Genomic DNA, 27,667 nt, shown 5'->3' on the forward strand with positions numbered 1-27,667 from the left:
TCAGAATAAAATGTTTTCACACAAAGATGCCAGATAATCTTAAAGAGCAATGAAGCAATGCTTCCAATCTGAGGTCATACCAGAGATGGGATGAACAGTGAAGGCTTTGTGAGCTTGGAGATACTCAATGTGGAACTCAAAATCGATGGGACAGCTGCACTGCAAAGAGATCACATATTCCTTACTGGGGGGAAAAAGATGAAATGGAATAAAAGAATTAGAAATAATTCAGTTCATATTTGCCGGCATATCTCTCCACAGAAGGATACTGAAACGGCAGCGTAAAACATTACATCCCAAAGCAACGATTGTGCAGTCTCTTCTGGTGAGTATTTAGAATTCTGAACAGCAATACTAGACCTCTCACACTGAAACCACTCTCCAAGATATAAGGACAGACGGACACACGTTTTAGCTGAATCTGAAGAAGTGAACAGTGACTCATGAAAAAAAATATGTCCTGCCACAAATTTTATTAGCTGTTAAGGTGCGAATGGACTTCTGCTCCCTTCCACTCATAACATTTGCTGTCTCTGCTGTTAGGTTTCTTCCCCCCCCCCCCCCCTGCATCTGTTAAGAACTGGGAAGTGGGATCTCTTGAAGTGAAACAATGTGGGGATTTCAGACTGTGCAAAATTCACTCAGTGCAAAACACAAACACATGTTGTGTACCTGTCCCTTCATATCCGCTTTCATTGTGGAAGACCAGACCTGATCTACACGTGCAAAATGAGGTGACAGAACCATGTGCGTTGCAGGTGGAGGGTTACTGTTTTTAAAATACTCCTTCACATTAAAAAAAAAACACAGAAAAGGACAACCTATCACATAGAAACAGCCTGCCAAGAGAAAATTTCTCCCTGACATCTAAATTCAGAAGTTTTCTGCACCAGTATTCAAAACCCACATTCCCTCACATGGAGGCTGAAGGAGGAGGATCTACGCAAGACTCTTTCATGTAATGCTGAACATCAGCTCTTATTTGGGAGGTTAACACCATCTGCTATTAATATGGCATCAGAACTGTACTCTCCTTAGTACACAACATGTTTGGATCTCCAACTGCCTATTCCATACTGGACACCTTAATACATTTTCCAAAGGCTGCATCTGTCTGTGATGGGAGCAAGCTGTGTGTATCTGGATCTAGCTAGTCAAAACAGAGCAGATTAAAAAAACCCTGCATATTCTTGACCATGATAAAAATGCAATTTATTCAAACAACTCCTTCGTTTTATAAACTGTTTGTAATCCCATCCAGCTTGATTAGCAAGGAATGAAGTTTATGTACAGCATTTCTTTGAAATGTATTTTGGAAAATTTAGACACGGATCAGAAATGGGGAAGCCGCTGATAGGGGCATCTTTAATCTATTTTGGGGGTAGCCATTGTGTTCTTCATGGAAGGAGGATGTGTGGACAGGGTGAGATTGATGGGCTATCAATGAAAAATGGGATTAAAAAATGTAAAAATGATACACTTACCCTAAAGGCTCTAAAGGCAACATTTGTGAAAATATGGCATTGGATTCAGAAAGTTTTTTTTACACAATCCTGCCTGGTTCTCCATTACAGCCCACATGTCTCTTGGCCATGCAGATCCCCAGCACAGCCTTTTGGGTGGCTATAAGGGATTACCTCCTTCCTGTTTCACCAGTGGAAAACCTGATTGGATCCAACTCGTTATCAACTTTTAAAAGCAAAGATGGTTCTTTGAAATCACTGCCTGTAATTGTAACTAGAATTCTGAGACAGAATAACAGCTTAATGCATCCTCTATTGTGGCTTTTTATGATGTTAGGGAGAAGGTCTTCAGAAGAATTGTGTTTGGATTCCATAGGCTGTCCAAGCTTCCTGTAAATTTCAGCTCTGGGCCCTACCCAATCAAGACTTTAACATGAACTGAAGCCCCTTATGGTCTCATAGTGCTTTGCTTCAATTATAACGGCAGGAAAATTCAGCAAATTAAGGCTAACATTGTATACTGGAGGCAAGTCAGAGGCTATCATCACCATGTAGGTGACTTTTTTCATGTTTTCTCTACTCTAAGAAATTTCCACCCTTCAATTTGTCCTCATATATGTCAAAGATTCCTTAAGGCTGATGGGCTGGCCAAAGACTCAGCCACAAAGTGCTGATGTGCGAAGGCTTGCAATACCAAAGTGATGCTGAAACCATACCCCTGAAGCCCTGCGCCAGACAGAGACCAAGGGACAATGTCTCCAGCCCTCCCAGGTCAGCCCTGTAGGGTAGCTGAATGCCAGAAAACAGGTATTCCGGTAGCTGTGGCCAGTATAGGTACTGGATTCAGACTGAAATCCCAAACCCTAAGAATACTGCAAATTATAATTAAAGTGCTTTATTAAAAAGAGTAGAACAAAGTTTCAGTCCAGTGGCACCTTTAAGACCAACAGAGTTTAATTCTGGGTGTAGGCTTTCATGTGTAGGCACACTTCTTCCGATGTATAGAAACAGTTTTCCTCAAGCCTTACATATGGAGGGGGGGACAGTTGCCAGGAAGGGCTAGTTAGAGTCAAAATGCATAAGTAACTGGGTGATAAGTATAACTGAAATTGGCTTAAAACAATTCATTAGACCTGTGAATGGCAGCAAACTAGAAAACAAATACAAGAGTTAACAAAGTTACTTATGATTCTTGACTCTAACTAGCACTTATGGGATCGAATGCCCAGGACAAACTTCCTCCCGGATTCTTCAGTCTTGAAACCGGTAGGCTTAATGTACTGAACAGCACCTGTGCCAGCTTCCCATGCTGCTAGCTCAGTGTTTGAAGCTGCAGTCAGCTGGACCTCAGGTTCTCAGAGAAAGAAGCTTCCATGACTTTTACTAGGACAAGTCAAGTTATTATTACAATCCAAGATCAGAATTCAGAACGGCATATACATTAATAATACATAATAAAAACAATAATACATTAATATATGACAAAAATATTAAGTACATATCTGCATGGACCTGAGCGTATATTGCAAATATGTGCTAATTGAGCAAAATTGTTAAAATATATGTTTTCTTAGAAGAAGTTGTAATCATCTGTCAGATTGAGCTAGCCAGGGCACCAAGTCTTGCTACCTTGGTGAGAGTTTCATTACAGCAATCAGTTATAAGGAGACTAGAATAAAACATGTTGGGTCTGCCTGGAAAGATAGCAGAATTTGAAGTGATGTACTTTGTTTGGATCTCCTGAGAAAAATGACAATTTAAAAAGAACATGCTCAATTGCCTCTACCAGTCTGGATTGGCATGGACAAAGATGATGTACATACATGATGTATGAGCATATCTCCCCTTGAGAAAGGCAGAGGGGAGGACATTAGTTTTTTACTCTCAGTCTGAACCAATGTTTCCAAATAGAAGCATAGCATCATAAGGTTGGGAGGGACCTCCAGGGTCATCTAGTCCAACCCCCTGCACAATTCAGGACATTCACAAATATGTCTTCCCCCACCCACCCACAGTGACACCTGCTCCATGCCCAGAAGATGCCCCCCCCCATGAAAAAACCCCTCCAGGATCCCTGGCAAAATAGGCCTGGAGAAAAATTGCTGCCTGACTCCAAAGTGGTGAACAGCATTTCCCTGGGCGTGCAAGAGAGCGTATGAACGAAAAAGAAGCCATGTTGGATCAGGCCAGTGGCCCATCCAGTCCAACACTCTGTGTCACATAAGAACAGGAGAGAAGCCCTGTTGGATCAGGCCAATGGCCCATCCAGTCCAACACTCTGTGTCACATAAGAACATAAGAGAAGCCATGTTGGATCAGGCCAGTGGCCCATCCAGTCCAACACTCTGTGTCACAGAAGAACATAAGAGAAGCCATGTTGGATCAGGCCAGTGGCCCATCCAGTCCAACACTCTGTGTCACAGAAGAACATAAGAGAAGCCATGTTGGATCAGGCCAATGGCCCATCCAGTCCAACACTCTGTGTCACAGAAGAGCAGAAGAGAAGCCCTGTTGGATCAGGCCAGTGGCCCATCCAGTCCAACACTCTGTATCACATAAGAACATAAGAGAAGCCCTATTGGATCAAGCCAATGGCCCATCCAGTCCAACACTCTGTGTCACATAAGAACAGAAGAGAAGCCATGTTGGATCTGGCCAATGGCCCATCTAGTCCAACACTCTGTGTCACAGAAGAACGTAAGAGAAGCCATGTTGGACCAGGTCAATGGCCCATCCAGTCCAACACTCTGTGTCACACAGTGGTCAAAATATACCGTATATACACTGTGGCTAATAGCCACTGATGGACCTCTGCTCCATATTTTTATCCAATCTCCTCTTGAAGCTGGCTATGCTTGTAGCCGCCATCTCCCGTGGCAGTGAATTACACGTGTTAATCACCTTTTGGGGTGATTAACACGTTTTAACCCTTTTATCTGTTCTAACCCGACTGCTCAGCAATTTCATTGAATGTTCATTAGTTGTCATATTGTGAGAAAGGGAGAAAAGTACTTCTTTCCCTACCTCCTCTATCCCATGCATAATCTTGTAAACCTCTATCGTGTTACCCCACAGTCGACGTTTCTCCAAGCTAAAGAGCCCCAAGTGTTTTAACCTTTCTTCATAGGGAAAGTGTTCCAACACTTTAATCATTCTAGTTGCCCTTTTCTGCACTTTTTCCAATGCTATAAGATCTTTTTTGAGGTGTGGTGACCAGAATTGTACACATTACTCCAAATGAAGCTGCACCATTGATTTATACAGGGGCATTATGATACTGGCTGATTTGTTTTCAATTCCCTTCCTAATAATTCCCAGCATGGCGTTGGCCTTTTTTATTGCAATTGCACACTGTCTCAACATTTTCATTGAGTTATCTACCACGATCCCAAGATCTCTCTCTTGGTCAGTCTCTGCCAGTTCACACCCATCAACTGTATTTATAGCTGGGATTCTTGGCCCCAATGTGCATTACTTTGCACTTGGACACATTGAACCTCATCTGCCACGTTGAGGCACACTCATCCAGCCTTGACAGATCCCTTTGGAGTGCCACACAATCCTCTCTGGTTCTCACCACCCTGAACAATTTAATGTCATCCGCAAACTTAGCCACTTCACTGCTTACTCCCAACTCCAAATCATTAATGAACAAGTTAAAAAGCATGGGACCCAGAACTGAGCCCAGCGGCACCCCACTGCCTACCATCCTCCATTGCAAAAATTGCCCATTTATACTCACTCTCTGTTTTGTATTAATTAGCCAGTTTTGATCCACAAGAGGACGTAGAATCATAGAATCAAAGAGTTGGAAGGGAACTCCAGGGTCATCTAGTCCAACCCCCTGCACAATGCAGGAAACTCACAAATACCTCCCCCTAAATTCACAGGATCTTCATTGCTGTTAGATCGCCATCTAGCCTCTGTTAAAAAACCTCCAAGGAAGGAGAACACACCAGCTCCCGTGGAAGCCTGTTCCACTGAGGAACTACTTTAACGGTCAAGAAGCTCTTCCTAATGTTGAGCTGGAAACGCTTTTGATTTAATTTCAATCCATTGTTCTGGTCCTACCTTCTGGGGCCACAGAAAACAATTCCACACCATCCTCTATAGACACCATCATCTATATGACAGCCCTTCAAGGACTTGAAGAGGGTGATCATATCACCTCTCAGCCACCTCCTCTCCAGGCTAAACATCCCCAGCTCCTTTAACCTTTCTTCATAGGACTTGGTCTCCAGACCCCTCAGCATTTTCATCGCCCTCCTCTGGACCCGTTCCAGCTTGTCTATATCCTTCTTAAAATATGATGCCCAAAACTGAACACAATACTCCAGGTGAGGTCTTACCAGAGCAGAGTAAAGTGATACCATCACTTCACGTGATCTGGAAACTACACTTCTATTGATACAACCCAAAATTGCATTTGCCTTTTTAGCCACCACATTACACTGTTGACTCACGTTCAGCATATGATCTGCTAAGACAAGTCTCCCCCATCCTATAACCATTTTCTACCTAAATGCAGAACTTTATATTTCTCCCTGTTAAAATTCATTTTATTGGTTTTAGCCCAGTTTTCCAGCCTGTCAAGGTCATCCTGTATCCTGATTCTGTCTTCTTCTGTATTTGCAACCCCTCCCAATTTAGTATCATCTGCAAATTTAATGAGCATTCCCTCTATTCCTTCATCCAAATCATTTATAAAGATGTTTAACAAAACAGATCCCAGGACAGATCCTTGAAGCACTCCACTTGTCACTCCTCTCCAAGAGGATGAGGAACCATTCACAAGCACTCTTTGGGTGCTACCTGCCAACCAGTTACAGATCCATCTAAGGGTAGCAGGATCCAAACCATATTTTACCAACTTGTCAACAAGGATAGTATGTGGGACCTTATCAAAAGCCTAACTGAAATCAAGATAAACGATGTCTACAGCATTCCCCTGATCCAGCAAGGTAGTCACTTTCTCAAAAAAAGAGATCAGGTTAGTCTGACATGACTTGTTCTTGAGAAACCCATGCTGGCTCTTAGTAATCACAGCCATCCTTTCTAAATGTTCCAGGACTGATTGTCTGATGATTTGTTCTAACACTTTTCCAGGTATAGACATCAAGCTGACAGTCGGTAGTTACCCGGATCCACCTTTCCCCCCTGCTTGAAGATAGGGACATTTGCCCAACTCCAATCTTTCAGCACCTCTCCTGTTCTCCAAGAATTCTCAAAAATAATAGCCAGAGGCTCAGAAATTTCATCCGCAAGCTCTTTTAGAACCCTTGGATGCAGTTCATCTGGCCCTGAGGACTTAGTTTCATTTAAAGAAACTAGGTGTTTATGTACTACCCCTATGCCCATCCTAGGTTGGAACGTCACATTCTCATTATATGTTCTATTTTTGCCATGTTGAGCACTGTTTCCCTCAGAAGAGAAGACTGAGGAAAATGAGGAACTGAGCAGTTCTGCCCTCTCTTCATTACCTGTTACAATTTAACTTTCCTGCCATCGCAATGGGCCTACCATGTCCTTGCTCTTTTTCTTATTCTGAACATAAGAAAAGAACCCTTTTTGCTGATTTTAGCATCTTTGGCCAGCCTAAACTCATACTGAGCTTTAGCTTTCCTAACATTTTCTGTACAAGCACTAGTGATTTGTTTATATTCATCCTTGGTTATAAGGCCCTCCTTCCAATTCCTAAAGGAGTCTTTTTTATTTCTCAAGTCTTTAGAGAGCGGATTATAGAGCCACCTCGGCTTCTTTAGGCTTTTTCCATTTTTTTCTTCTCATAGGAATCTTCTGTGACTTGTCCTTTTACTCCATGACTCTCGAGCTTTCTAAGGAGCCTTTGATGAGGAACTTTATCAAAAGCTTTCTGGAAGTCAAGGTAAACAACATCTATTGGGTCCCCTTTGTCCACATGTTTGTTCACCCCCTCAAAGAACTCTAACAGGTTAGTGAGACAAGATCTTCCCTTACAGAACCCATGCTGAGTCTTCCTCAATAACTTGTGTTCATCAATGTGCCTACTCATTCTCTCTTTGATAATGGTTTCCACCAACTTTCCCGGTATTGAAGTCAGATTGACTTGTCCGTAATTTCCCAGATCTCCTCTGGAACCCTTTTTAAAGATGGGGGTGACGTTTGCTACCTTCCAGTCCTCAGGAACGGAGGCAGATTTCAATGAAAGATCACATATTTTTGTCAGGAGATCCACAAGTACACCTTTGAGTTCTTTCAGAACTCTTGGATGTGTGCCATCCGGGCCTGGTGACTTTTCAGTTTTTAATTTGTCAATCAGTTTGTAGGACCTCCTCTCTCGTCCCCTCAATCTGACTCAGGTCCTTCAACACCCCTCCCAAAATTAGCAGTTCTCGAGTGGGCAAACACTTCTCATCTTCCACAGAGAAGACGGAGGCAAAAAATGCATTCAGCTTCTCAGCCATTTCCCTATCCTCCTTCAGTAATCCTTTGACCCCTTGGTCATTCAAGGGCCCCACTGCCTCACTAGCTGGTTTCCTGCTTCTAATGTATTTGAAGAAATTTTTATTGTCTTTATGTTTTTTGCAATATGCTCCTCATAGTCCCTTTCTGCCTGACTGATCACAGTCTTGCATTTTATTTGCCACAGCCTGTGTTCCCTTTTATTAACCTCACTTGGACTAGCTTTTCACCACTTAAAGGAATCCTTCTTACCTTTTACAGTTTCCATTACTTTGTTTGTTAACCATGCAGGCCTTTTTTTATACCTGTTTGTGCCTTTCCTGACTTGTGGTATATATTTATCTGAGCTTCTAGGGTCGTAGTTTTAAATAGCCTCCAAGTTTCCCCAAGGGTTTTGACTCTATTTACCTTTCCTTTCATTTTCCTCTTCACATGCCTCCTCATCTCAGGGAATTTACCCCTTTCAAAGTTAAAAGTGGTTATGTTGGTCTTTTGGGGCAACTCCCTATTTATACAAATGGTGAAATCACTAACATTATGGTCACTGTTCCCAAGCGGTGCGATCACTTTTACATCTATCACCAGGTCTTGGGCATTACTTAGGACCAAATCCAGGACTGTCCCACCCCTGCTAGGTTCTGTGACCATCTGTTCCATAGCACAGTCATTGAGAGCGTCTAGAAACTCAATCTCTTTCTCTCGACCAGAACACATATTGACCCAATCTGTGGGTAATTAAAATCACCTATTATGACACAGTTTTTACATTTAGCTGCTATCTTTAATTCTTTCATCGTATTATAATCGTCCTCTATCTTTTGATTTGGTGGGCGATAACAAACTCCTATAGTTAAATTTCCTTTTGGGCCCACTGTTTCGACTCAAAGCATTTCTAGAAGGAAATCTAATTGTCTGACCTTCTCAATCTTACTGGACTGTATACCCTCTCTGACATACAGAGCCACCCCTCTCTGACATACAGAGCTAACCACTGATGCAACCCTTTGTACTCTCCCTGTCATAATTTTCCTAAGTTCACAGAATCAGCATTGTTGTCAGATGGCCATCTAACCTCTGTTTAAAAACCTCCAAAGAAGCAGAGCCCAGCACCTCCCGAGGAAACCTGTTCCACTGAGGAACCACTGTCAGTACGTTCTTCCTAACGTTTAGTCAAAAACTCTTTTGATTTAATTTCAACCCATTGATTCTGGTCTAACCTTCTGGGGCAACAGAAAACAGACAAGAGACTGGTAGACAAGCCAGTATCTTTACAATATACATGCCAATTTTTATTTGTTTATATATTGCCAGAATGAAGTTGAATTGTGCAGACTGTAAACATTTACAAAACTAAACGTAACAATTAGCAATGGATTATCAATATTTTCCCAACAGAAATCTTTTCAGCCTTGGAGAGAAATAGCATGGCAAGTGACAGCCACAGATAATCTTGCAGAATGACCCAACGTCAACGGGAATTGAAAAGAAAAATATGTACATATTGTTTGCTAAAGCCAGATGAGATTTTATAACCTGACTGAATAACTTAATATTTTCAACAGAATTACATGGCCTTTACATTTTTCTCCAAGTTCTTATTATGCTAATTGTTTTAGCAATTCATGAGGAACACTTTAAAATAAGGAATCATTGTTGTAATAACGGCTTACCACTGTCCCAGTGTAACATCAGAGAAACTAATATAAGATGGAAATTCTACAGCATTCATCACAGGATAGGCGTGTATGGGAACCAGCAAAGTGTCGTCTCCCTGGGAGGAAAATAAGAAAATTACAAAGTTGCTTAGAAAGATTAACAAATGTAAGGGGTAACTACCTATCTGTATTCTGTTCATATACCAGCAAGGGGAAATGATGCAATGAAGTAAATTTTAGACTTTGGACTTATGCCCTTCCCTTAGCTGGTAATGTATACTCCAAATGTGAAATTACAGCAGGCTTTGGGGAGAACCCACAAACAAATTATTTGTAAATACTGTGAACCAGGCCATATTTTCTTTGCATCCACATCTGTTGCGGTGTCTCACCTCAGAATGGATTCGGATGCAGTCATAATAATATCGCCACTCATCAGGATAGAAATCAACTGTAATTGAAAAGGACAAGCCAGGCACAAGTCGTTGCTGTAAAAAAGAACCAAATGGTTTCCTGGGGAGTGCTCCAAAGTCATTGACACTGCAATATGACGACATTCAAAACAGAAGCAAAGAATGAAAGACGAACAACTTGGTCACTGCCGGCACTTACTGTTTTGCTGTATTTGATCTGGAAGTACTTCGTTTGGGGCGGAATAATGTGAACGTTTATAAGATTGCCAGATATATTAACAACTTTCTGTAGGAGAAAGACAGGAATTTTTAAAGAAAGCCAGAAAATATTTATTGCTTGTTGTTGTTGGGGGTTTTTTTTAATTGAATAGCTCTTTTCATACTTAACAAGACATCCATGTAAATGTATCTAGTTCAGTGGGAAAAGTCAACAGGTACTTGCATTATCTCATTCACTATCTAATAACTAATTATTATTAACTAATTGTTATTAACTAATAACAGCTTCATTACCTACCAAAGTTTGTTGGTGATGTTTTCCAGTTTCATACCCTCCATAATGCATTATGGCAGGCTTAGCCTGTATCACATTGTTTCTTAAGAGCTTTGAATAAATTTCTGAAAGTATAAGTGGAAAAAATGTAAGAATTGACATACTGTATGCTATTAATGGGCTTCATCCAGCTACAGCACAAAGAAGAAGATGATGATGATATTGGATTTATATTCCACCCTATACTCTGAATCTCAAGAGTCTCAGAGTGGTCACAATCTCCTTTACCTTCTCCTCCCCCGCCCACAACAAACACCTTTGAGGTAGGTGGGGCTGAGAGAGCTCTTACAGCAGCTGCCCTTTCAAGGACAGCTCTGCGAGAGCAATGGGTGACCCAAGGCCATTCCAGCAGGTGCAAGTGGAGGAGTGGGGAAATCAAACCCGGTTCTCCCTGATAAGAGTCCACACAATTAACCACTACACCAAAGTGGCTTAACCACTATACCAAACTGGCACTACACCAAACTGTAATTACTTTCCATTGCATGTAAAGGGAATATTGGCATGACTAACTTATTCTGTCAATTTTAATTGTACAGTACTTAGCCATGACCAACATTATAGCCAGTTTTAGAGCCACTGTCTATTTAGCCCAGTCTCTTCTGTGCTCAAGAAGTTATTAGCTACTGCACAAACTCTGCAACCAAAAACAATCCACCATTCCCAATTGTTTATACCATTTTTTCTACCAATAAAATCTTGCTGTCATATAATATTAATGCGATGGTCACTGAATTTCTAAGCCAGAAGCCAGCATTAGGCCTCATCTCCAGACAGTTGTGTGCATGGTTTTCAACTACAGACAGATAAAACTCCTTGTCTTTCTAATCCCTTTCAAAACAAATGCTGAGAGTGCCAAGACAGACTGAAGTAGGAGTATGAACAAGGACTGGGGAGACTTGGGGTGGGATCACACTGGGATTTTGGTATGACAGCACCTTGTCTTTGAAAAAATGGTTCTCTTTGATGTGTGCTGTGGCAATTACCCAACCCCTGCACTGCTGCTGGGAGAGGCACAGGCTGCACACATTCAAGAGGGGCATTCAGACTGCTCCGGAGCGTGTGAGGTGATTGCATCATGCACCCCAGCCATTCAGACAGCCAGGAAACACGCTCTGCATGTTTCCTGGAAGTTCCCAGTATAGCTATTTAATCTGGTCCCAGCCCATCCTAAAATGAGGTAAGTACAGACGGGACGGGGGGGGGGGCAGATGTGTGCATGTGATCACGAACATTAAATCTGGAAGGGAGGTGCAGCTAGGTCAGGCCAAATCTCTTGTATTCAACCCTTAGATTCAAATTCTCACTTAAACATGAAGTTCACTGGAGGAAACGGAGCCAGTCATTCTCTGTCAGTTGAGCCTTCCTCAAATTGTTGTGAGAATAAAATGGAGGAGGAGAGAACTATTATGCTGCCCTGAACTTTCTGAAGGAAGGGTGGGCAAAAATGAAACAGACAGATAAAGATATGGAATGGTTTTCCTTCAAGACATGGTTCTTTAAAGAACATACACAGAGATGAGTTACCATGCTCAGACACAACTAGGATCATTTGTAAACTACAAGCTTTTGAAGGGCTTAACCATTTTATTTGGGGAACAATTAAGCCTGTCAAAAGCCTACAATCAGCAGCTCCTTTTGCCAAGTCACTTAATCACTTACTGGATTCTAGGAGGTAATTAGGGACATCAGTTCTTCTCCGAGGCTCTTCCACCAGGCTGTCCAGAAGAAGGGATGATACTTCCTTGAAAGAGCCTTTTGTATTGTTGAAATCAGAACAAGCAGCATTTACCACTTCCATCCTCTCGTGGAAAATGCAGCTTTCTGGACATCAAAATGGTCAATCTCTGTTATCAAATACAAAACATAGCAGGAGATATGGAAATTCTCACATGCACAAACTGTAAACTCAGGAAAGGTCAAATAATAATTCATTACATGGTGTTGTGCACAAACTGATTAGGAATTCCAAGAGAATGATTGCTATCGAAAGCACAGATGGAGTCTCATTCTTAACCACAGTTCAATCAATAGGTCAGTAAAAGAGATATCAGGATTTAAATATGACTTTTACATATTTTGGGCAAGTACTCCTTCTATCTCCTAGGAATGGACTAACGCTTGCCAACAACATCAGTACACATCCAGGTTTATCTCAGAAATCCTAACAACAAAGTTGAATTACTCTCAAGAACTTCAAAACAGCCAGAATGCTCACCTACGCAACATTATACGTTTTCATTGTAGGAATGCAGACAAGGAATAGTTCAGCCCAGTTCTCACTATATTTATGTCTAGGAAACGTGACTAAATAAATGCAAACACAGAGACTTTTCTTTCCTCAATGTTATTGCCCTGGAAAAGAAAATATGACAACCCCCCCCCCCCAAAAAAAAATCTGGTAAACTAGTCATCTCTGGAAATCTTCAAAGTTATCTTTCCAGCTTCTTCAATCGCTAAATGTTAATGGGAGGGGTGACAGCCACGTCATTTCAGTTCTTTGCTCCAAATAATTTTTGGATGACTTATTTATTTAATGAAGACAACTGCATACCACGGCCAGGGCTAGAGAGAGATTACAGGGCCAACTGAAATAAGCACTGTTATCTAAACATATATACAATCTTGAGGCTTGCCACAGAATATTAAACAATAAGCTGCCTGCTCTATTCACTGGCGTGAACAGGGCCTGGCGTGACTTTGTCCATGGGGTCGCAAAGAGTCGGACTCAACTGTGCAACTGAACAACAACTATCAGTTGGGCTCTGCCATAGCTGTCTCCTTCACAATGTCAAAAACGACGAAGACAAGCAATGACTACCAAAAAGGACCAAGTCAAACCTTGTGGCAAAAGCAAGGAAAAGAACAAACCTGTGAATTGTCTTCAGTGGAACAACCTGTAGGACTCCCAATAGACCTGGAGTAAAATATCCTGTACCTTTAACAGAAGGTTAGTATGTAGACATTGGCAGCCAAAGCTTTTCATGGCATGGAGGTAAATAACATCCCATTAAACCATTGTTTCCTTCTGGCAGCTGGCAACTCTAACTACCCATTATGCTCAACACGGAGCTGCTGCTTAAAGTAGGTCCCTCCCCCTCCACGTAGCCATCACTCTCCCTGTGTCTTGATGATTTTCTGATTTTGCCCTATTCCTTCTCCAGATGGTTGGCTGCTGCTGTCAGGGACTGGGTAATGCAAAAACAGATAACATTATAGGCTATGGGGAAAAAAATGATCCTGTTAGCAGGGAAATTCAACATGGGGATGGCAGCAGCATTATGCAAAGTGTAGTTCCACTCCTCCTCTCACAACACCTGTCTTGTCTCTCGTTATACATGGCACGATGGGCAAAGCACATAATGCCAAATTCTGCATAACACATTAATTAATTAATAATAATAATAAGTTTTTATTTATACCCCGCCCTCCCCGCCGAAGCAGGCTCAGGGCAGCTTACAAAGCATGATATAAAATATCATGGTATAACAATAAAACAAAGTAATACAATCAATAAACAGAGCAGTATAAATTATACAATATATAAGTTAACATTAAAATCATCAATCTAAAAACAATATAATGGTGCTACAGTCGCAGTATATACAAGATGGCTTAATGTTAACTCCAGGTTCATCTTAAAAGGCTAGTTGGAAGAGGGCGGCTTTGCAAGCCCTATGAGACTGCTTAAGATCCCGTAGGGCCCGCACCTCTTCTGGTAGCTGATTCCACCATTGGGGTGCCTTTAAAGAGAAGGCCTGCTCCCTGGTTGTTTTTAATTTGGCCTCCTTGGGCCCAGGGATTTCCAAAAGATTTTGTGAGCTGGAGCGCAGTGCTCTCTGGGGAACATATGGAGAGAGGCGGTCCCTAAGGTAGGCAGGTCCTTGGCCATATAGGGCTTTAAAGGTAATAACCAGCACCTTGTAACGAACTCGGTAGACAATTGGCAGCCAGTGCAGTTCCCGCAGCCTAGGCCACACATGTTCCCACCGAGGAAGTCCCACTAGCATTCTGGCCGCTGCATTCTGCACTAGTTGCAGTTTCCGAGTTCGGTACAGGGGCAGCCCATGTAGAGGGCATTACAGTAGTCTAACCTCGAGGTGACCGTTGCATGGATCACTGTTGCCAGGTCACGGCTGTCAGAACTGGGAACTTCAAAAGAAACGCATCACTTTGTTTCGAAAGTTAATCTGTTTATTGAGAACTCTGTTCACGAAAGAAGCAAGTTGACTCTGATGGCTTCCAAGGCCATCGGGTACATTCTTATACTTTGGTAACATAAAACAATAAATCCTTTCTCACACTCAGGGAGACAGTTGTCTGTTCCCAGGACTCTTATCTCCAATCAAGGAGGAAAGAGTCCTGCTGCTTTTCTCTGGCTTGCCAGCTTCAAAGGGTATATGCAGATGTTTGCCAGAGGTTATCAGTCACCCTTCAATGGTTAGTATTTGTTTGAAATGCAAAGTTACAGGGTTAGTAAGCGTTTACAACATGGAGTCAGTTGGGCTAACAGAATATACTCTGGCTAAGCATATAAGTAAAGTTACAAGTTCTGACAATGGCGTTCCAGGAAGGGGGCCAACTGCCTCGCCCGCCTAAGATGGAAAAAGGCGGATTTGGCAGTGGCTGCTATCTGGGTCTCCATTGTCAAGAAAGACTCCAGCAGCACTCCCAAGCTCCTGACCTCGCACACTGGTACCAATGGCGCCTCGTCAAAAGCTTGAAGGGAGATCCCTCCTTCCGGACCGCTGCGACCTAGACAAAAGACCTCTGTCTTCGCTGGATTCAGTTTCAGCCTGCTCAGCTTAATCCAATCAGCCATGGCTTGCAACGCCTGGTCCAGATTTACAGGGACGTCCCCAGTTCGGCTGCCCATCAATAGATAGAGATGGGTGTCATCAGCATACTGGTGACAACCCAGCCCATATCTCTGGGCAATCTGGGCAAGGGGGTGCATATAGATGTTAAATAACATCGGAGAGAGAACTGCCCCTGGGGCATCCCACAATTAAGTAGCTGCCTCTGGGACAGCTCACTCCCAATCGCCACCCTTTGTCCCCAGCCTTCAAGGAAAGAGGAAAGCCACTGTAAGGCTAACCCCTGAATCCCTGCGTTGGCGAGGTGGCGGGTCAGCAGCTGGTGATCGACCATATCGGGCGCTGCCGACAGATCTAACAGCAGCAATACCGCCACACCGCCTCGATCCAGATGTCGCCGGAGATTATTCATGAGAGCGACCAACACTGTCTCCATCCCGTGGCCTGGGCGGAAGCTGGACTGAAAAGGATCTAAGGTGGAAGCGTCATCCAGAAAGCTCTGCAACTGCAACACCACAGCCCTCTCAATAACTTTGCCCAAAAAGGGCAAGTTTGAGACTGGCCGGTAATGCGCCAATTCAGCCGGATCTGATGTAGCCTTTTTCAGGAGGGGGCAGACCACTGCCTCTTTTAGAGGGGTTGGAAAAAGACCCTCCAAAAGAGATCTACTTATGATGTCCCGTATAGGACATCTTAGCTCCTCCTGGCAAGCTTTAATTAGCCAGGAGGGGCATGGGTCCAGATCACAAGTTGTTGGGCGTGCAGCAGAGAGGATTCTGTCAACTTCCTCCAAGCTGAGGGTGAAAGAGGAGAGCACAAAAGTAGGCTTGAAACTCAACATCAAAAAAACTAAGATCATGGCATGGCCCCATCACACCATGGCAAACAGAAGGGGAAGACATGGAAGTAGTGACAGATTTCACATTTCTGGGATCCAGGATCACTGCAGATGGTGACTGTAGCCATGAAATTAAAAGACGTTTGCTCTTTGGGAGGACAGCTATGGCGAAACTGGGCAGTATAATAAAAAGTAGAGACATCACCCTGCCAACAAAAGTCCGTATAGTTAAAGCGATGGTATTCCCAGTAGTAATATATGGCTGTGAGAGCTGAACCATAAGGAAGGCTGAGTGCAGAAGAATAGATGCTTTTGAGCTGTGGTGCTGGAGAAGACTCTTGAGAGTCCCTTGGACTGCAAGAAGATCAAATTAGTCAGTCCTAATGGAAATCAACCCAGACTGTTAACTGGAAGGTCAGATGCTGAACCTGAAGCGCAAATACTTTGGCCACCCAATGAAAAGGGAGCACTCCCTGGAGAAGATCCTGATGCTGGGAAAGACAGAAAGCAAAAGAAGAAGGGGACGGTAAAAGACGAGACGGCTGGACGGTGTTACTGATGTAACAAACAAGCTCTGCAGGCTGTGGCAACTTGGTTACGGCTGAGTGGGCTGAAATTGAATCCAGCGAAGACAGAAGTCCTTTGCCTAGGTAGGGGCACTCTGGGAGGGGAAATACCTCTCCCAGTCTTCGACGGGGCGCCGCTGAAAGCGGCGTGCCGGGTCAGGAGCCTGGGAGTTTTACTGGAGCCTTCATTATCAATGGAGGCCCAGATAGCAGCCACTGCCAAGTCAGCCTTTTTTCACCTGAGGCGGGCAAGGCAGTTGGCTCCCTTCCTGGCAACAGTGATTCATGCAACGGTCACCTCGAGACTGGATTACTGTAATGCCCTCTACATGGGGCTGCCTTTGTGCCGAACCCGGAAGCTGCAGCTGGTGCAGAACACGGCTGCTAGACTACTGTTGGGGCTCCCAAAGGGGGAGCACATACAGCCAGGGCTGCGTGAACTGCACTGGCTGTCAGTTATATACCGGATTCGTTACAAAGTGCTGGTTATTACCTTTAAAGCCCTATATGGCCAAGGACCTGCCTACCTTAGGGACCGTCTTTCCCCATATGAACCCCAGAGAGCGCTGAGGTCAGCTGGGAAGAACTTGCTAACTATCCCTGGGCCGAGAGAGGTAAAGCTTCAGAGCACCCGTAATCGGGCTTTCTCTGTTATGGCTCCACGCCTATGGAACCAGCTTCCGGAGGATCTGCAGGCCCTGCGGGAATTTGAACAGTTCCACAGGGCCTGCAAGACCACCCTGTTTCGATTGGCCTTCACCGGCGAAGGAAAACTGCTAGTGAAACCTACACAATAGCACCAGTATATTAATTTTAATGATTTTATTGATTTTAGAGTTTTAGTAGAATTTTAATTAATGTGTTAATTAGTTATGTTTAAATACCTTGTAAAACTAATGTATTGATTATGTTGTTAGCCGCCCTGAGCCTGCTTCAGCGGGGAGGGCGGGATACAAATAAAAATTGATTGATTGATTGATTGAAACACAAATTTGAGAATACTTCGGAGATGGTGGAAGACAGGAGGGCCTGGCATGACTTTGTCCATGGGGTCGCAAAGAGTCAGATTCGACTGTGCAACTGAACAACAACAACTGATGGCCATCTGACAGCAATGAAGATCCTGTGAATTTGGGGTGGGTATTTGTGGGTTTCCTAAATTGTGCAGGGGGTTGGACTAGATGACCCTGAAGGTCCCTTCCAACTCTATGATTCTATCTCTCATGGTAGAAAATACCACAACTTGGAAGCTATCAGTGAGAAGGTCTGGTCTCACATGCAAACCCACTGCACCTCAAACTGTGATGGAACAGACAAGGTTCTTTAGTGCTTTACATATTCCGGTCCAAAGGCATTTATGACTTTAAAGATTTGGAATGTGCTTTGAATTGGGCTTAGAAGAAAAATCAGGAGTCAAGTTAATATGATATGACATCCAAGTTACATGATGATAAACTGGCCTCCATCTCTAATCGTTCAGCTACTATTTCTGAACACTGTTCAGAGACAGCCTTATAAACAACCAAGACACAAGCAGGACAACAGTCGGATCAGAAAGACTCCAGCTGGTGCACCAACATACAACTGAGCAAAAATGTCCTAGCTGCAGCTGCCAGCAGTGCATTCAGGAGCACTTTCAAGATGCAAATTTAACTCTTAAGGAGTACAATCCCATCGCAAACAAGCTGGCAATGGCAACCACAGATGTATTTAGAATGACCGAATCAGGGGTCATTTTGCAGAAAAATAAGTGGTGGGATTGTTATGCAGCTGCAATACTATTCAATGGGCAAGGAGGTGGAACTCTCAGGAGGAGGAGGAAGAACTCTCAGAAAGGTTCAGGAGCTGTGATCCTGTGAGCTCTCACTGAATCTGAGGCCTGGACAGAATCATAGTGTTGTGACAAGTTTGTTCAAGTTGCTGCTTGAAAACTGCCAGTGAGGGGAGCTCACCATCTCCCTGGGCAGCCGATTCAGCTGCTGAACTACTCTTAACTGGTTAAAAAAAAAAATCCTAATAGCCAGCTGGTATCATTCTGCTCATAATTTAAACACATTATTGTGAATCCTATCCTAAGTAAATCAGGGGAAGGCCTCAGTCTCTATGCCCTGTTGTTGGCCCTCCAGAGGAATGGATTGGCCTCTGTGTGAGACAGGACGTTGGACTAGATGAACCATTGGAGTGATCCAGCAGGCCTCTTCTTATGTTAGAATTTTGGACCTCAGATAATGAAGGGCCTATAAATTCAAAAAAATATTAAATGACCTATTTATTTAGATAATACTACAGGGCCACTTAAATGCCATAGTTTAGGGCTCCAGCATTTCTTAATGCAGCCCTGATGAAGAAAACAAAAATGGTTATAAGCATAGCCCATATGACTTGGACAAAAACACAACTGAGCATTACATGCATGTCAAAATGCAAGGAATGGTGATTTCCGAAGAGGCATTAACATGGCATTTTGAAAAAAAAAGTCAAACATTCGAGAGTAATAATAAAAAAAGAGCCCGACACTAGGCAATGTAAATAAATCAAGTCCCACACAGTTTTCTGTCTCAGCCCGAGTGGTCCACCATACGAAGACCACAGGTTTTTAATAATTCCGTTTCAATAATTCTTCCACAGTGGTGCGGGCTATAACAGATGCATAATATATATTCAGCCTGTTGAAAAATGGCAAAGTTGTAAAAAACTGAAAATTATTAATATTGCTTTATCAAAAAATTATTGTTACACTAATGTATATATTATGCATCTGTTATAGCCCACACCACTGTGGAAGAATTCTTGAAACAGTTATTAAAAACCTGGGTGTCTTCGTATGGTGGACCACTTGGACTGAGCCAGAAAACTGCGTGAGACTCGATTTATTTACATTGCCTAGTGTTGGATTCTTTTTTCTATTATTGCATTTAACCGTCGCTCCAATTTTCTATATTGGGTTTCTAGATTAGTCATAGACAGCCACTTGGGACATGTGTATCTATGCAAACTCAAAGTATGATGAGGCAACTGGCTAAGGACATACACACACACAAGAGTAATTGTGGCCCTGTGCCATAGCTAACGGCCTTCCTATTCCTGTCTAGGAGTGCATCACAAATACCAACTCGTGTACCCTATGGGACACTATCACCGCAGTATGGCCATCTATGCTCTAGAAGCGGCTGTCTGAAAGGGGTACAGCATTCTCTTTACATCTGTTTGAAGTAGGCTTCCCAATCCCCAGGTCCCAGCGGGGGATCCCCCGGTTTTACAGGCTTCCCCCCTCCCCCAGCCAGCTGGCCAGCGGGGGAAGCCCTGCCCCCACAACCATCATGCACCTCCATGAACGATTCCCATAGGGAATGATGGGGAATTGATCTGCAGTTATCGGGGGCTCTGGGGGGGCTGTTTTTTGAGATAGAGGCACCAAATTTTCAGTATAGCATCTAGTGCTTCTCCCCAAAATACCTCCCAAGTTTCAAAAAGATTGGACCAGGGGGCCCAATTCTAGGAACCCCAAAAGAAGGTGCCCCTATCCTTATTTCCTATGGAAAGAAGGCATTTAAAAAGATGTGTAGTCCCTTTAAATGTGATGGCCAGAACTCCCCTGAAGTTCAATTATGCTTGTCACACCCTTGCCTTTAGCTCCGCCCCCAATGTCTCCTAGCTCCACCCCCAAAGTCTCCTGGCTCCACCCCCAAAGTCCCCAGATATTTCTTGAATTGGACTTGGCATCCCTAGTTTGTAGGCACAAAGACCAAAAGTTCGGCTAACCTTGTGCCAGCAAGGACATACTCTCGTTATAGACCCAGCGGCACAAAAGCTGCTTAAAAGAACCCCCTCTCGCGCCCTGGAGAGCGCAATCCCGCTGCAGGCAAACCTACCGTGCGCAGGGCGGCCGCTGCTGACCCCGCACACCTGCGGAAGGGAGACTCGCCCTGCAGGCTGCCGGGATTGGCTGCCGGGATTGGCTGCCGCCTCAGTTGCTAGGCAGGCGGCCAAACAATTCCAAGGCGCAAAGCAGGCTTTGAGCCGTACCATTCCCTGCTCCTTGGCGGGGAGGAGCTGCAAAGTTTTAACTGCAAGTCAAGAAAGACTGCTCTTTTTTTTTTCCCTCCCATGGGTAATGCAAAAAAACATATTATGATTTTAAATCTAGGTGTCCGTGCTAGTAGCGCTAAAAAGCGGCTTTACTGGGGAGTGGATAGAACAATCTCAACAGGACTGTACCATCAGTTAACTGGGAGGGACGGCTTGCTTATTGGAGGGTTTTGGAGCGTAGATGCCAGAGACGGAGGAAAGAAGGCTGCCCATAGGAAATAATGGGAGAGAAGATTGCCAAACTAGGGAGAGCCAGTTTGGTGCAGTGGTGAAGTGTGCGGACTCTTATCAGGGAGAACCGGATTTGATTCCCCACTCCTCCACTTGCAGCTGCTGGAATGGCCTTGGGTCAGCCATAGCTCTCGCAGGAGTTGTCTTTGAAAGGGCAGCTTCTGGGAGAGCTCTCTCAGCCCCACCTGCCTCACAGGGTGTTTATGGGGGGGGGGAGGTAAAGGAGATTGTGAGTCTCTCAGACTCTGAGATTCAGAGAGGAGGGCGGGGTATAACTCCAATATCATCATCCTTAGTGGAATGGTTCTGTTGGATATTCAAGCAGTTGTGAGTTGATGCTAATTGCAAAGCTCAGCGGTGTACCTGGTGTGTCCCAGCTGTGCTTCAAAATAATTTCTTAGTTGTAAGACATTTTGAAGGCGTGAAATTATTCAACATAGATATTCCAGGACACTTTGCAACATGTGGCAGTGTTTAAAACATACAAATTCAAAAGCTGTGTATCTCTGAGGCATTTTAATGGGGTGCCTCCCTCAGAGGCAAAATTGTTGAGCCATCTTATCTTTGCACAAGCCTCTTAGTGTAGGGACAGTGGGGTATAGATATTCTTGCAAGGCTGAGAGGCTGTGAAACTATTTTGCTCCTAGATGTATCCTGGAGGCCTCCTAGCAGTTGCTGCTGTTTTCTCAACTCATAGGCATGAAGCCCAACATCAAATGCTGTTAAAAGCGTCTCTGTCAAAATTCAGCTAGGGGGGTCTTTGGCTCTTAATGTTGAGCACAACAATGACTTTGTCATGCAGAACAGCCCCCTGCACTCATCACAAAATTAGTTATGGTGGAAAATAATAATATAAGAAAGACGCATTGTTCTATGAAGACTTTTAAAAGGTAAAACAGCGTGATGTCAATTTGTTATAAGCTGTTAGAATGTGTTTTACATACATTATAGTATGATGTCTTCCCAGTATAGTACTGTTCTTTCTTTACATATGAACATATGAACATATGAAGCTGCCTTCTACTGAATCAGACCCTTGGTCCATCAAAGTCAGTATTGTCTTCTCAGACTGGCAGCTGCTCTCCAGGGTTTCAAGCTGAGGTTTTTCACACCTATTTGCCTGGACCCTTTTTTGGAGATGCCAGGGATTGAACCTGAGATCTTCTGCTTCCCAAGCAGATGCTCTACCAATGAGCCACCATCCCTCCCCTAACATATGAAGCTGCCTTACACTGAATCAGACCCTTGGTCCATCAAAGTCAGTATTGTCTTCTCAGACTGGCAGCGGCTCTCCAGGGTCTCAGGCTGAGGTTTTTCACACCTATTTGCCTGGACCCTTTTTTGGAGATGCCAGGGATTGAACCTGGGACCTTCTGCTTCCCAACCAGATGCTCTACCACTGAGCCACCGTCCCTCCCAAATCTGTGTGTCTGGTAATCACAACTGCCATCTCCCCTTCTATAATGCTCTATTTTAATAAAGTTTTCCGGCTTAAGAGGTCAAAATGTGTTTCATTCCCGCCCCCCGCCCCCCCCTCCCCATGCTAGCATGTACACTCAAGAGAAGAGCTGAAGTATATATTCAGGGTGTTAATCTTATCGAACTATGCAGTTTAGGGATAGATATGGCATGAAACAATTCAAAGAACACAACATCTCCTGAAAGGTTCACAAATTGGGGTAAAGCGTGTAAACCTTTTGCATGATCCTGATGTCAGTTTGCCTGTCTATAAAGTTGCCTGCACCGTGAACTTTTTTAGGGATGTGTAGGATTTTGGCAGACTCACAATCTGCTTGCATTACGTAACTTTTTGAAGTACCCTGCTTTAAAAAATGGATCACATTCAAGTGGTTTCCTTTTAGTTTAACATGATTAAAAACTGATTAAAAATTCCGAAGTAGTCCACTTTGGTAGACTGTATATCTTAAATTCATTTCCATTTTCACAGTCCCAAGAACTCGGTTGCTAGGCAGGCGGCCAAACAATTCCAAGGCGCAAAGCAGGCTTTGAGCCCTACCATTCCCGGCTCCTTGGCGGGGAGGAGCTGCAAAGTTTTAACTGCAAGTCAAGAAAGACTGCTCTTTTTTTTCCCCCTCCCATGGGTAATGCAAAAAAAAAAAAAACATATTATGATTTTAAATCTAGGTGTCCGTGCTAGTAGCGCTAAAAAGCGGCTTTATTGGGGAGTGGATAGAATAATCTCAACAGGACTGTACCATCAGTTAACTGGGAGGGACGGCTTGCTTATTGGAGGGTTTTGGTGCGTAGAGACGGAGGAAAGAAGGCTGCCCATAGGAAATAATGGGAGAGAAGACTGCCAAACTAGGGAGAGCCAGTTTGGTGTAGAGGTGAAGTGTGCAGACTCTTGTCAGGGAGAACTGGGTTTGATTCCCCACTCCTCCACTTGCACCTGCTGGAATGGCCTTGGGTCAGCCATAGTTCTCGCAGGAGTTGTCCTTGAAAGGGCAGCTTCTGGGAGAGCTCTCTCAGCCCCACCTGCCTCACAGGGTGTTTATTGGGGGGGGGGGGAGGTAAAGGAGATTGTGAGTCTCTCAGACGCTGAGATTCAGAGAGGAGGGCGGGGTATAAATCCAATATCATCATCTAACTCTGCTTGTGCGAGGGTAAATTGTCTCTCTCAGCCTTTGTGCTGGCTTTAAAAAATAAATGGTGTCTGTTCCTTGCAAAAGCGAACTCTCTCGGGAAATGGCTCTGTTTTATAAAGAGAGGAGCTGCTTGTTTTACATAGGGTTGCCAAGTCCAATTCAAGAAATATCTGGGGACTTTGGGGGTGGAGCCAGGAGACATTAGGGGTGGAGCCAAGATCGAGGCTGTGACAAGCATAATTGAACTCCAAAGGGAGTTCTCGCCATCACATTTAAAGGGACGGCACACCTTTTCAATTCCTTCCTTCCATAGGAAATAATGAAGGATAGGGACACCTTTTGGGGCTCATAGAATTGGACCCCCTGGTCCAATCTTTTTGAAACTTGGGGGGTATTTTGGGGAGAGGCACTAGATGCTATACTGAAAATTTGGTGCCTCTACCTCAAAAAACAGCCCCCCCAGAGCCCCAGGTACCTGCAGATCAGTTCTCCATGATTTTCTATAGGAATAATAGAGTTCCCAACAGACATTTCCCTCCCCTCCCCCTGTTTTCTGACGACCCTGAAGCAGGGGGAGGGTCTCCAAACCGGGGAATCCCCGGCCCCCACCTGGGGATTGGCAACCCTAGTGTTACAGCCTCTCCATTCTAGTGCCTTTTAAGTTTAAAAAAGGGCACTGTTCCTTGTGGGGAAACTGCTGGGGCTTGCAGGAAGCCCCAGCAAACATTCTCCAGGTGGGAACTGGAGATTTCCAGGAATTTGTGATTTCAACTCTGCTTTTCAAATACAGTTTTCAAAGCACACCAAACATTTTTCCCACAATGTACAAAAGTGCACTTTCTAAAAATAAGCTGCAAAAGCACACGTTTAAACCATTTCCATTGTACAAATGCACAGCTCCCCCCAAAAATACAGTTTGCACCAAACAATTTTTCACCTATGTAATTAAAAAAACCCACAGTAGCCATTTTGCCACTTCTTCTTCTTCCCAGAAGTCCAGGCCCCAGGGGGATGGCTCCACCCACCCTTGACAGTTCCTGGTGGGTGGGAGGAGGGAGCCAGGAAGGGGGGATTTATCTCCTCATCAAATCTTGATTTGACAAAAGCTGTGTCTTAGTTCCTCTTTACATCTACTAATCCCATCCTCACCAAGTACAGCTATACATCCACTGTATTCCACTGCATTTCTCTTTTAGAACAGTGTATCAGAATAATGCCTGTGATATTATGCAATATAACAGAGTAGAAATCTCTCTAATAGGACTACTCTTAGAAAAGGATGTTGTTAGTTCAACCCATACTTGAGAGCAATGGTCCCTCTAAACTGTGGTGTCTTGTGAGCAAATATTCCACTTTGTGAGCTACTGGCATTATAGTTGTGAGCTACTACATAAATTATTAGGGTTTGTAGAATCTTTCGGGCTCAAGTGCCGTGTTCTACTGGAGAAAGTTTTTCTTTTCTGAGCCCGCCTCTGGCGGGGGAGGGCAGGATATAAAAATAAATTTACTTACTACTACTTACTTACTTCCAGACATTTCGTTCTCGGCTGCGGAGAACATCCTCAGTGGCGTTGCATTTTCACTGTTTTGCATACTATTTCACTGCCCACTCTCTATGTATCTCTCTCTCTCTCGGCTTGGCTTCGCAAACGAAGATTTAAGAAGGGTGCAATAGTCCACATCTGCTGCAGGCTCGCTGGTGGCTGACAAGACCAATGCGGGACAGGCAGGTCCGGCCACAGTGGCTGCAGGGAAAAGTCTGATTTAGGGTTGGTGCTGTAGCAGTGCGATTCTTCCTCAATCTCCTTTTGTCCTCAAGACCAGCTATGCGTGCGTTCTCAAAAGAAGAAACAGCCTGGTGGATGGTGTGCCTCCATGCTTTGCGATCTGAGGCTAGGTCAGACCACTGGTGATGGTTGATGCGACAGGTGCCAAGGGATTTCTTCAAGGAGTCCTTGTACCTCTTCTTTGGTGCCCCTCTATTTCGATTGCCGGTGCTAATTCCATCCCATACATTTGTACATAATGAAGTGTGCTTTTAGCACACCAAAGCTTCCATTCTCAATAAAATTTTGTTGGTCTTAAAAGTGCTACTGGACTCCAACTTTGTTCTAGTGCAATCCTAAACCGAGTTATACACATACACTTGTTGAAATCAATGGGCTTAGAAGGATATAACTGCTTAGTATTGCACTGTAACTCTAGTTGGCTTTTATGTACAAATGTATGTGCAAATGTTATCCAGAGCTAGTTTTTCATTCAGGAACTGGGATTCTAAACGTGGATTAAATTCTGATTTAGCATTCTGATTTGTGGGTATTGGAACTAACTCTGATTAGCCTGTGTACCTGTGTTCCTACATCATGGGTAACCATACTTCACTGTGTCTAACCAGGATTCTTCAGCTCACCTTCTCCAGCCCTCAGTCGAAGTAAGAAAAAAAGGTGGGCACTCTTTGTCTTGTTTTTTCTGTCTGGATTAATGGTAACCTGGGGTAAGGATGTGGGAGAGAACCCTCAACCCACTCCCATTTGCCCCCTTCAGTAGCTCAAATTGCTTTTACTGCCAGTGAGGAAAAACATACAGGTATTCAAAAATTTTAAAATCTGCAGAAGGTTAGTGATTTTTCAGTGGGAAAACAATGCAAGGGGATTGTTAAATAATCCTCTCTGCCTGCATCTCTCTCTCTCTCTCCCCCACCCCACCCCAGTGGTTGAGTCTCTGTTATAAGTTGTTAAGAAAAATAATCACAGAACTTCATTCCTGCTCTTATAGTGTAGTACAGGGGTGGCCAAGGGTAGCTCTCCAGATGTTTTTTTGCCTACAACTCCCATCAGCCCCAGCCATTGGCCATGCTGGCTGCGGCTGATGGGAGTTGTAGGCAAAAAACATCTGGAGAGCTACCCTTGGCCACCCCTGGTGTAGTATACAGTTACAGGTGTTGTTGGTAGATTAGAAGTACTTGATTCATAACGCACAATGGATCATATGCCATGCCCACCCACTGAAGCTTGCTCCTATCTACACTAGTGAGAACTGATAGAGCCTGCATTGAGTAAACTGATCAACAACATTGCCATCATAGACTATACTGGTTCCAGATTAATTGCTCTCAGCTTGCGGCTTTGGCCGCTCATAGCGAACTGTTGCCTAATGAAATTGACCTAAGCATATTATGAACAGAGCTGTGGTTCCAGAAAACTACCTTCTTTCGCCAGACGAAGAATCGCATTCGAAACACGGACTTTACTGGAATCGTGTCACATTCACATGTTCTTCTGGATGAGAAAATTCTGGCACCTTCCTATAATTTTCATGTATTAAGTGCTTTTCCTGCGCAGGAGGACTATACATGGAATTATTGTGGCTTGACATAGGTGTTCATATTTTCAGTGTATGCTTTCTTCAATGTATGAGTAAGAGGTACAAGGACTCCTTGAAGAAATCCCTTAGCACCTGTCACATCAACCATCACCAGTGGTCTGACCTAGCCTCAGATCGCAAAGCATGGAGGCACACCATCCACCAGGCTGTCTCTTCCTTTGAGAACACACGCATAGCTGGTCTTGAGGACAAAAGGAGATTGAGGAAGAATCGCACTGCTACAGGACCAACCCTAAATCAGACTTTTCCCTGCAGCCGCTGTGGCCGGACCTGCCTGTCCCGCATTGGTCTTGTCAGCCACCAGCGAGCCTGCAGCAAACGTGGACTATTGCACCCTTCTTAAATCTTCGTTCGCGAAGCCAAGCCGAGAGAGAGAGATTATTAATAATAAGCAACGTGTAATCAGTACTTCTCATGAGTAACAGTGATTTAATGTTGGTAATTTTTCACTTGTAACAAGGTTTTCTCCCAGTCTCCTATCTACACTTCTGCAGAACTGTGCCCTGAAACTGCTCCCGACTTACTTGTTTCTTTCTTTGACTGGAAGCTTATGCATCTATAGTCCCTGCAGAAATTAGTCTACTGGTTTTTGTTGTCAGTTCATGTGCATT

At 43.9% G+C, this 27,667-nt stretch overlaps 1 protein-coding gene across 1 annotated transcript in view; it reads right to left on the minus strand.

Moving 5' to 3' along the window:
* CFAP221 (cilia and flagella associated protein 221) overlaps window positions 1–12,372 on the minus strand; it is a 70,933-nt gene extending 58,561 nt beyond the window's left edge. Inside the window, exons 1-6 of the mRNA XM_060261818.1 lie at window positions 12,188–12,372; window positions 10,490–10,590; window positions 10,172–10,258; window positions 9,952–10,047; window positions 9,575–9,675; window positions 81–184 (exon numbers count right to left, since the gene is read on the minus strand). Coding sequence (XP_060117801.1) covers window positions 81–184; window positions 9,575–9,675; window positions 9,952–10,047; window positions 10,172–10,258; window positions 10,490–10,590; window positions 12,188–12,326 — 628 coding nt within the window. The 5' untranslated portion in view covers window positions 12,327–12,372. The remainder of the gene's footprint in view (window positions 1–80; window positions 185–9,574; window positions 9,676–9,951; window positions 10,048–10,171; window positions 10,259–10,489; window positions 10,591–12,187) is intronic.
* Window positions 12,373–27,667: the final 15,295 nt, after the last annotated feature.

This window comes from Heteronotia binoei, chromosome 21 (genome assembly GCF_032191835.1).
Source record: "Heteronotia binoei isolate CCM8104 ecotype False Entrance Well chromosome 21, APGP_CSIRO_Hbin_v1, whole genome shotgun sequence".
Classification (NCBI taxonomy): Eukaryota; Metazoa; Chordata; class Lepidosauria; order Squamata; family Gekkonidae; genus Heteronotia; species Heteronotia binoei.